The 12,163-nt window shown below is 33.6% G+C and overlaps 1 protein-coding gene across 1 annotated transcript in view; it reads left to right on the forward strand.

Moving 5' to 3' along the window:
* The window catches only part of LOC110028897 (cytochrome b5 domain-containing protein RLF), a 40,909-nt gene that overhangs the window by 4,244 nt on the left and 24,502 nt on the right, over positions 1–12,163 (forward strand). The window contains 1 exon segment of the mRNA XM_020730942.1: positions 8,223–8,267. Within this exon segment, the coding sequence (XP_020586601.1) occupies positions 8,229–8,267 (39 nt within the window). The 5' untranslated portion in view covers positions 8,223–8,228.

A 12,163-nucleotide genomic window follows, 5' to 3' on the forward strand; every position in this document is an offset into this window, starting at 1 on the left:
ATTAGTCCTCTACTACTATTAGTCCTTAGTTTGGAATGTCGATTAAAATGGTGTTTTATTTAGCAACTATCCTAAATGTGAATGTTAAATGTAAGGATAGTAACTATTTCTAAATGTAAATACTCTAAATGTAAATATTAATTCTAAAGATAACTCTTTCTGGATGAGTTGGTTTGGAGAATTTTAAGATGTTAAATGCTACTATTTTTATGTAGCGAATTAGATAATGTAAAAGAATGAGATACATTAAATATTGTATGTGCCAAATATGAGCAATTTTAATTCTCTACCCTGATTCAGTGTTATAGAAAATCATTGGCTAATCTTAGGTTTAGCCCCTAAATCTGTGGATAGGCTGTGAGGATACTGACTCTCACTCTAGAGCTCTCACTTCCCTTCCTCTAAAGGCTAACGCTTGCTTTAGTTCTTAAATTCTAAGACTAAATTGGGGATTTTAGTCTGTTACCATAGAATCTCTAATTCTTTGTCCAACAATATATATATATATATTTTCCTATTTATTTTCACTCAACCCCCATGAACTTCACAATCCATGAAATTTGAATGTGGTTCCATTCTGTTGAGAATTACATCACCTTCTCGGGTTTTAATGTAATTACAACGAATTTTAACACTTTAACGGACTCTTATTGTAATGTAAATGAAGTGCAAGTAAGAATCATCACATTTATAATTGAAACTTCTTCATGCATGCATCCCAATATCCTAAACATGAATCATACTCATTGCAAAAGAAAAGTAAAAGGAAAATAACGACATAATCTTTTCATGCCAGTATTTCCAAAAGAGGAGTAAGAGAAACACATCACAAAACACAAAGAAAACACAACGAAAAATTTCATTAAATCAAAACAAATCCACTAGATAAGTGTTTATAAAATCATAAGATAATGAAGAACACAATACTTAGCTTTTTCCCTTTGAAAGAAAGATGAAAATCTCTCTCACAAAGTCTCCCGCTGATCCATGCAATGCTAGAACATTCCCTTACAGATTCTCTCAAATTCCCCTCACCAATCTCTCCAAAAAGGTAGAAATTTATATTTCTACTCCTATTCCAAGATCTCTAAACATTCTCCACATTTTTCCACTCACACACACCATTTTTTCTGACATAAAAACACTCTATTATAGTGTAGGGATGAATTTCCCAAGAGATGTCTCAAACAACCTTCCAAAAAGCGTCCAAATACATTGAATCTTCTAGAAATTTGCCCAACGTAGCGTCCAAACCATCTTGGGAGCTGTCGGCGCCGTTTTGGGTGTCGTCGACACCATTTTCACATCGTTTTCTACACTGGCGCTGTCGACGCCGTCGACGCCGTCGACGCCCACCCTGTGCAGCTCCACAATTTTGCTTCGTTTGACTCCATTTTAGCTCTGTTTCGCCCCGTTTCAATTGTGTTGCGTTCCTAACAGATAGACTTATAGAATAAGCATAAAAACAACCTTCCTCTAAAGTGTAATTTCATTCAAAAATGTGTGAGAAGTATAAAATAGATCAAACATAGAAAGACATATCGAAACATAGAAAGACGATCAAACATAGAAAGACATATCGAAATGTGCAAGGACAAAATTTTCTTTCTTGCTCGTTTTTGCTCCAAATTGCACCGTTTTTGCTTCTTTTCTCCAAAACTTCATTTTTTGTTCTTGAAACTAAAAATATGCAAGATACCTTCCTTTAAAATGTAATATCATTAAAAATCAAAATTCCTTTAAAATGTAATATCATTAAAAATCATTAAAATTGAGTATAAAATATATATGAAAAAGTAGTCATTTTTTAGGCGTATCACACATAATAAAGTAAAATTCAATATGATTGTACCTTCTTCATTAATCATTCAAAAACCGTAGTCTTCATGAATATTTCTAAAATTTTCTACCACTCTATCAACTTGTTCGTTTAAATCTCTTTCCATAAAAACTCTTTCTTTAAGAGGTATCTTTTGTATTGATTCTCCTAAGTCATTCCATGTTTTTTTCAACTTATATCTAAAACTAATTGAGGAGCATGAGCATTTATAACATTAAAAATTTTAGTATCAACAACAATCTTTAGGGTTATAATTTTATCTCCAATTCTATTAATTTTTACAATATTATCTTTCAAACTCTTATCTATAATTATAGTTGCACAAGTTCTACTGCTACTCCTACCTGAATATTAATATTTAAAACCTCAGCTATCATTCTTCTTATCCTTTTCTCCAACCTATTTAGTTTCTTGAATACATAAGATAATTATCTTTCCATGAACCATAATATCTGTTAATTTCATTAAATTGCCGGTGAGAGAATCTATATTCCAAAATCTTATCCTAATATTAGTTTTATGGACTAACTACTTTGTCTGCATCATTCTGTAATGTGAGAACCTATGCTTATTTGACACTACACCCCGGCGCCGTTGTAGCGGCCCTTGCACACTTTTTTACTGTATTCATGCTATACCGTCGACTACGTAACACAACCGTCAATTTTTTGCATTCGGAGCTTGAGACCGGACAATGATAGTGTTAAAATTAAGTTTTCCACTCTAAAAAAATCTTTAAAGTTAAGCTAGAGGCTGATTATTTTTAATACTTTAGTGTTAATAGTCCTTGATTACAAGCATTGAAGCTACCTCTATGTAGTATCCTTTGTTCATTATACTAGTTGAGGTGAAGGATAAAAGTTGCAATATCGGATTAAAACTTTTATTAAAATAATAATTTATAATAAGACTTCTAAGAGATCTAAAAGCTTATCTTGATAATACTTTACAGACAACAATTGTAAGGTTCCTATAGTTCAAAGAAAAAAAAGTTAAAATTTTTAAGTACTTCAGGAACCAAAATTAAAACCATTATATTAGTTGATTCTTTAAAGATTATATTGTTAGATATATCATCAGGAGTTGCATTATCACTTTTTTGATTGGTTTATTGACTTTGATATATATAATTTGTTAAGTTTCCGATCCAAGGATATACACGACTTCTTATTGAAGTTTAAGTTCATATATGATGTTGGGCTCAATTTCAATTAAAGTTTAGAAATGATCTTATGGTCAAAACCTTTTTCAAGTTTAGGTCATCTCTTTCTCAATTTCATCATCTTATTTCAGTGTAGATTTCAGTGCAATTTTGAATATAACAAAATTGGATGTAGAGCCATACTATAACCATATATCATGTTGTACTTATAATATACAATTTAAAATTTATTCTTTAACTATTATTTAATAGAATCAACTATTGTCATATGTGATCTTTGTGCTGGTGTGGATTTGACAGGAATTAGTGGTGATGCTAATGATTCTTCTTAGACATATTGGACATAGGTGCAAGGTCCTAAAATGATTGTTGTAATATTCTAAACCTCTATAGTTTTGTCTAAAGCTACATCAAATAGATTTGGAGAATTATAGCTCAATTCAAGTTTAATTTCTTTTCTAAAACTTTAATGAAATAAAAAAAAAGATAAACAAAGTGATCTAAAGGAAAATAATATTTGGCAGTAGTCTTTAAAACTATTAATCTATCAAAGTACGCCATAGTTACCTTTCTTAAGGTTTTATATTAATAATGCAATTGGTTTTTTTAGTCGTTGAAACAACAGTAATATTTATACTTTGCCCCATATTTAGGAAGATTTATATACATACCGCTCAATTCCTATGTATTTACATATCTAACAGTCTTTCCTTATGCATGAAAAATGTGCATTTCATTTTTTAACAGTTAAAAAATTGGTATTTTTGATATGATATGAAATATTTGTGTGATATAAATGTAATAACTAAAGTTTAGGTGTTAGATATGTAAAAAAATAGGAATTGGGTGGTATGTATGTAAAGTGCCCCTTATTTTATTTTAAGCTATCCATCCAATTTCAAAATACCTTCGGATTATGCCTCCCAACTGGTTGCTTGATTTTTACATGCACATCTTATATTGATAGATTCTTCATTTTATAATTTAAAAATATAATATGAAGTCACATCAAAATCATTGAAATGATATCCTGCCCCTTATCATTGAAATGATATCCCAGTGGATACAAAGTCATATTAGTACCAACTACAAATTTCTAAGAACCCAACTTCTCTGGAATGACATCAAAATCATGCTCACTGTATCTCCTGAAACCACTCAAAATATCAGTAAAACACAACAACCACAGGATCAATATATTGAAGAAATATTCAACAAAACTACAGCAGCCGCCACAATTGCAGGAATTGTCAAACATTGCAGAATAAAGTTTAATCAACGTTTCTGGATTAGTGTGTTTGCTGCTCTTGGGTTTCTGTTACTCTTCTTCTTCCCCTTTCTTTAAGCTAGGCAAGGTATGTGTGGCTTATCTTCCTCTTTAAGTTAATGATTTCTCTCTTCTTTTTGTAGCTGCAGCTTTATTTTTTTTTTCCTTAGCTACCTGTCACTGTTGTTTGCTGGTTGGATTTGTTCTAGCCCTATTGCTTCTCTTGGCTAAGTAAAAAAAAAAAAAAAGAAAGAAAAAAAAAAGAGAGAGGAAGGGAAAGAAAGAAAGGAGTGTTGGGTGGAATGTATGCTTGCATAATCTTACATATAGAATGATGTTTTGGAGCTGCCTTTGCCCCCTTACTTGCCCCTTATATCATTGATTTTGCTGGAATATATTGAAATGTGGCAGAAATTCTATGTTGACATGTTTAGAATGATGTTTTGGGGTTGCCTTTGCCCCTTACTTGCCCCTTTACTTCGCTGTTTTTGCTGGAACATATTTAAGTATGACGAAGTTCATCTTGGCATGTTTAGGGTGATGTTTTGGGGCCACTTTTGCTTCTTACCTGCCCTCTATTTCACGGTTTTATTAATATACATGGTTGAATGTACGGGAAACTCTGTAGTAGCATGCTTAGGGCATTCTTTTCAATCCTTTTAAAATGCATCTCTTAGTGTTGTTTATGGCCTGTTGTGGATGCTTCCTTCCCTTACACGTGGCTACAGTTGTTTCCTGTTATTGGGATTTTGCCTCTCTTCCCCCTCTCTCTGTTACCTCAATTTGGGAATTGTTGGTGTCTTCCTTTGGTCATTTAGGAGACTATCCCATTGTTGTCCTCATTTGGTACTTCCTGTTAACTTTGGGAAGAGGCTTAAGTGTTGAAATTTTTTTTTTGTTTCTTCTTGAAATGTGGGTATGTTAGAGGTTTTAAACTAGCTTTTGGAAATAATTTTACATGCAGTTTTGAGGGTTGTTCCATCATTTATTATTTTTCTATTTCAAATGGATCAATCCCTCCTCTCTCTCATACAATTTTTCTTCTTTTCTATTTTTGCTTCTTGGTTTGATTTAGGCATTTATTTTTGAAACATAAGCGCTCATATATAGCCGTCACTATATTTGAACCATCAAGCAAGGTTGTAAGTTGGATGGTTACGAGATTTGAGGACAATGATGAAAAATACATCTAGGTATGTGTGAGAAGTTCTAGCACAATCATAACCTAGTGACCTTGAGGAAATGAAAGATTGACAGTACCTCCTTTCTAATACTTAGTAAAAGGTTATCCCTTGATTTTATAGACAGTTGGAAGTTCCAGCCTGACAATATGACTGACTCATTCACTTTCTAAGTTATGAAAATTTCCTTAAATATAAAAATATATATATATACATTCATAATTAGTTAAAAAAAAATCTTTTAAGTGCATGACAAATAAAATACAGGTTAGTCATATGAACCAGGTTAGGAATTATCCTTTCTGTGACTGTTAGGCCGACTACTTTTTACTTAGTGTTGGATCACACATACATGACTCCACCCCGACCTGAATGCTTACGGTTTCCTTCGATGTTTCGTGCATTTCCTATGATTTTCTTTGAATTTTCGTGCATCACTTGTAATTTTCATCGAGTTTTCTGTGTGATACATTGTCATTTGTTCTTCTTACATAAATGTTCGATTGTCTTGCATGTTACATCTTCTGTTATGCTCATTCATTTCTATATGCAATGCAAACTTTTGCAACAACGACAAAGACCTCCAGGTACACATGTTTATTTTATTTATTGCATTTTACTGCCTTTTTTCTTTTATAATAATTTTTATTTATTTATTTTATATTGCATTTCTTTACCACGCTATTATGGTTCCTTTATTCTTATACTTGCTTATTAAGTTCGCAAAACCTTTAAGATAAAAAAAATAAAAAAATCAAATTGTTGCCTAGTTTAGGAGATACACAACATTAAGTCACCAACTTAACAATATTGCACGCTCACATATAAGACACTAAACTTGAAACTGCTACTGCATGGGGCTTGGAGTAAACATTATGGGCAGCACGATGAGGATGCGAGCGAAGGACTTCTGCAGAAGAATCAAGACTACAACAGATCCACATCAGCTAAACCTTCTTCTAGAATAAATAACATAACTCATTGGACTTCAAGGTGGTCTTCTTAGTGCGACATGAATCCTCATCTCATCTTTTAGGCTTATGTATAATCCTGTTGTGCAATATAAGTTCTAACATCTTTTAGGATTCCGAGGTTGCCGTGCGGTATGACGTAAACCCTTCTATCTTCCTAGGCTTGTACGATCGGATATCGTGCGAGTGTAAGCCATAAATAATAAAATTGACAGGATTGAAACTCTAAATAATATCATTTCAAAGTCATAAAGTCAAATACTAGGATAGTTGGGAAGTCACCGGGGCTTTCCTCGGATCCGTGACATCCCATACTTTTCGTTCCTCTGGACTCTTAAAATAATTATTCTTCTTTGAGTCATTCTCTTTTGATTTTCCTATGTCCAATCTTGGAAACCTAAACTTTGAGAATATTGATGATAGAACCACTGATCTTAATCGAGAGTTTTCTTAAGTGCCCCAATTATTTAAGATGTAATTAACTATAGGAGATTGCCTCTAAAGGTAACAAAGAACCCATGTAAAATAAATCTTATCTAATCTTTATATTAGGTAGAGGAACTTGTTGGTCACACTTAAAAATATCTCGCAGATCAAACAAATGTTTCACTCTTTAGTTCAGGTGGTTAAGTTTACTACAAGTGATATGTTTGTCATTCAGGATAATTTATTACTTGCTGTATCACACTCAACTATCTAAACTATCGAATATGTGAGATTTATTTGATCTCATTTGTTTCAAAATTAAAATATTATTTTCAAAAACCAAAATCACCTATATATTTATTAAAACTATTTTCAAATCTAAAATATTTTCGAATTAAAGGCCGACAATGAGCCAAAGCGAAGTCATGTTGGTATCAAAATTAGTTTAGTTAACCTATTTTAGCGAGGAAGGTGAAATTAATATGCAATTAAATCCATTAATTTAGATCCTGTTGCTTTTTTCTCGGTTGATTTGTCCTTACCCTACCATAGAAATGCAGATTACTGTTAACATATCTTAAAAAAGTCACAATTTTGAATAAGGAAAGAAATCAACTAGTATATATGGAGCAATGTTACTGTGTGAGAGATTTTCTTAATATTAGCAAACATAAAAATTTCGGGATTATTAATATATATAATAGCTATGAGTTTTGAATTATTAATTATCTTTACCGATTTTGACTTTGGTAATTTTTTTATTTGGCGAAAAAGTGCTTTAGGAACTGCCACATTTTTTCATCAGGATTGCATGACGAATGATTAAAATTACAAGTATTAAGATATTTGTATATAAAGTACAATAAACTTCTTTTGTAGTTCAAATTTACAAACTCATTTTTTTTCCTAAAGGTATAATTATATTGACTAATATTTTTTGATAAAATATCCTTCTAGTTTGATCATTTTGTTACCCTCTTGGCCCAATAATTCACCGAGAGCCTTTGAAGCAAATTTTTTTTTTTCTTTTTATCATCGACATGGTGTTATCACTTTTTTCTTTTGTGGATTTACATTTTCCATGCAATTTACGCCATTTGTGTCCTATATATTTTCTTTACCTTTACCCTTAGGAATTACATGCTCGTTAAGCAGTTTTGAATGAGTAGGTATTTTAATGTGAAAAGTGATAATGTTATATAAAAAAAATCTCAATTCTTTCATGCTGGTGGATATTGTCTTGTAAATACTCAAATGTCAACCTTTTTTGTTTATATTTTCTGCTATTTTACACATGTTTTGCAGGCTTGTCATATATCTGGGAGGACTTATTGGATGCTAATACAATTTATTTTTTATAACTGCATAACGAAAGTTCGCAATGGATGACAAGGATACAGTTGACTTCACCTTTTGCAAGGTAAGTTGAGTTCTACAAACTGTTATGTATAGGATATTTTTATTGTTCTTTTAATTCTATATGGTTGATTCTAGGTGAGAACAATGACTCTCCGTCACGGAAGACATAATCTGTATTGGCTTTAACCTGAGATACCTTTTTTCTCTGTCAAAACCTTTTCATTTTGATACTATATATTGGCCAAATTTATTGGTATGCAAATAAAAATAATTAATAAAGTGATTTGCCAATTGCTTTCTTTGTTTTTTTTAGTCCTATGAATAATGGCCGCCCATTATGCAGGGTATATAAAAGAGAGTGGATGACAAAGTCTTATTTTTTTCTTAATCTGAGAAGAATATTCTGGCGTTTAAGAAAATTTTAGCAAAAGTGAACCATAATTACTCTTATAACTTATGTTAGTCAAACTTTTGAGTATTTATGAAAAGTTAATAAAACACTAATTGATATGAACTTGCGTTTCTCTTATTCTTAAGTGTCAGGATCGTGTATTCTGGATGAATATAAAAATTCGGGCACTAGCACATTTTTCTCTTTAATGAGTTGAATATAAGCAAGGAAGATTTACATACAAACCGCTCGATACCTATATATTTACATATCCGACATCTAAACTTCCATTTTTACATAAATGCTACCTTTTCTATGCTTGAAAAGGTGTCTTTTCTATTTCAAAGTTAAAATGATGATAACTTTTTATGTGATTTGAAAGATTTGGGTGTTACTTGTAAATAACTTAGGGTTGGGTGGTATGTATGTAAATGCCCCTATAAGCAATTTTTAAGACTGCATGGTCTTAGTGATACTGGAGTTAACCCAAACCATGACACAGAAATATGAATATTATTGCTTACTTAATTAAAGTTACAATGAAGACTCAAAATAAAAGAAGATAATAACACAAAACAAAGTTGTTGGGCATATATGTGTTTCTAAATCCATCTTGCTTGGTCCTTCAATCAAACTACTAAGGTCTTTCTAATAAGAAGTGGCTGACATCCATTGGGACCACGTCACACCACACCTGGTCCGGGAGCTGGCCTCTGATCGAAAACTCTGTCAGGCATCTCCGGTTGATGCTGGCCCAATTCTCCTTTTTTAGCCACGTTAGTGAATATGTCTGGGAATGCCTATGTGTCACCAGCCATAATTTTTCTACCATCTGAGTTGATACCATGTTCTTGCTGCTACCCCATCGATGATAAAACTGCATACCTGTCCGTTCACTGTGCAACAGGTGTAGAAAATATTTTGGAGAAGTTAAAGTGGATCACTCATGTCTTCAACCTGTATAATCCGTCGAATCACAAGTGCTTCTACCTCATCGGGTCGAAGTTGATATACCTCACCTTATTCCCGAGCTTTTTGCTTCTCTCCAATCTCTTTCTTGGCGCCTTGCTCAGTACAAGATACAACATTGCTCGTCGAGCAACTGGAGGCTATGTGCCCAATCCCATGGCATTTGAAGCATTTTCTGGCAGGTACTATTGTTGGCTTCTTCTCATTGGGGGTGGCTTTGTCCGTATATGAATCAATTTTCTCAACTCCCCGCGGTGTGCTCCTGATGGTGCCCCCAATTGTGTGACTGCTTGATTGGTGGTGGTTGTTTGCCCTGCTTCTGCTGCCTCTCCACCTTTAATGCAAACCACCCAAGATATTCATCTATCGTATTCTTCTCTGGCTCCGTCATCTCGTACTTTAGCTGTAAGTGATCGAATTGGGTTGTGAACTCCTCTGCTGAAAATTTCCTCTACTGTAAGTTTTGGAGTTTCGGGAACATATCTTGGAGATTGTGGGGTAAGAGGTACTTATGCATTGCTTTCTTCATATTCTTTCATCTTTTAATCTTCTCATTGTCTTATCTTTTCCTCGGCTTCTGCACATTCTCCCACCATAAGGAAGCGCTCTTCTTCAGTTTGATGGCGGCTAGCTTGACCCGTCTATCGTCTGACAGCTTATACTCAAATATTCGCTCAACAGATTGTAGCCAATCTAGGAATCCATCGGGATCCATGCCTCCTTCAAACTCGAGTAAGTCCACCTTGACTCCACAGTCTTTGTGTCCTCCAAATGACATATTCTCTCGTAAATTCTCACTCTAGGAATTCATCAGGTTGCTATATAAGATTTTAATTTTGCAATTCTTTGTTTCATATAACAAATCTAATAAGGAGTAGTTAGCTGAGTATTCTTCTATGTCAATCTTTGCATATATATATATATATGTTTATATATTTTTTAAAAATGCCCAAGGGCTAATATATTAAAATGTAAAAGATACAGATAGGTTATACGAGAGGGCCCAAAAAAGACACCCTACCCACATGGACACCCTACCCACACAGTACAACACACAAAAATCCCAAAAAAAGAAAAGATACATGTAAGACCAAAAACCACCAAAACGCTTAAAAAGTTAGGAACGACCCAATTTAGTCATGTCTCTGCCTCTAGTTCTAGAAAGGGAGCCAGCTAATAAATTAGTGAGTTGCGTGTCATTACCCGAAGTAACCAGTGTATCATTTATTAGATTCCTGAGCTCAAGTAGATCTATATTCTTCTTCTTTCTCCTGGATGTATAAATATGCCATTCCTCATTCGAAGACTGACTCATCTAATTAGTGTGTTGGTCAACAGATTGTCGGGCATGTATAAGCTGATGAGTCACTTGTGCCTAACAAAAGGTAATGACTTGCTCATTTGGATGAGGTGGTGGAACCGCGGTAGAACGATTGCCAACCGTTGTAACTACAATAGGTTCTAGTTTATGTGAAGTATGAATTATCGCCTCTGCACCAAATAGTTCCTGAAGATGAGGAGCTGCAAGACTCTCTTGATTATTGGTCCAAACATTGTCCTTTGTAGGTAAGGAACCTTGAGTATTGTTTTCAATAAGGTTTGAATGTGTAGGTTGCCCAGCAGAGCCATCCGACAACACATCAATCGCAGAAACAAAAACAATATTGTTAGGGGGGTCCCCAGGGGCAATTAAATCATACATCAATTCCTATCTTGTGGTAATTTCTTTCACAAGTGGAGTAGATGTGTCCAGAGCAGTGGTGTTAGACTCATCCTTATGAACTTGAGCTTTAGATTTCAAGTTAGGATGGAGCCTATGATATTTGTCAAGGGTATGCCCAAACATTTTACAGTGGATACAATCAAAAGGTATATGTTTCATGACAATTTGTTGTCAATATCCATTATGTGTTGTGTCCAACCAGACTTTTGTAATATCAGGTGAAGTGATATCTCTTTCCACAAGTATTCTGATAACAGAAGGTTTGGTTAGATTAAATGTGGGTAGATCTATCTTTATAGGATCCCAAAATATGATCCTAATAGAGTAGAGTACCTGATGATTAAAAAAATGCAGCTTGAGACTAGGTAAACTAAACCTTACTGGTCATTGGGTACAATAAAAAGGTCTATATTCCATGACAATTTGTTGTCAATATCCATTATGTGTTGTGCCCAGCCAGACTTCTATAATATCAGGTGAAGTGGTATCTCTTTCCACAAGTATTCTAACTGAAGGCCTGGTTAGATTAAAGGTGGGTAGATCTAACTTCAGAAGATTCCCAAATATGATCCCAATAGAGTAGAGTACCTGATGATTAAAAAAATGTAGTTTGAGATTAGGTAAACTAAACCATACTGGTACAGCGTGAGGTTCATGGTTTGGGTCAAAATCAGGAGACCACTTGAGTAACTTCATTGACTTTTCTGCAATGTTAAGATATTTTTTAGAGAAAATCCTAGCGTAGACTTGAGCTATGGTTAATTGAATCAACACATGTCTCCCATCAAAGGACTCACTTTTAACTTACCTACTAGTTTTAGATCATCAAATTTCTTTCTGACAACTTCCATAAGTGGGTTCCCCCATCGAAATT

The sequence above is a fragment of the Phalaenopsis equestris genome, unplaced genomic scaffold, assembly GCF_001263595.1.
Source record: "Phalaenopsis equestris unplaced genomic scaffold, ASM126359v1 Scaffold000536, whole genome shotgun sequence".
In the NCBI taxonomy this organism is placed as follows: Eukaryota; Viridiplantae; Streptophyta; class Magnoliopsida; order Asparagales; family Orchidaceae; genus Phalaenopsis; species Phalaenopsis equestris.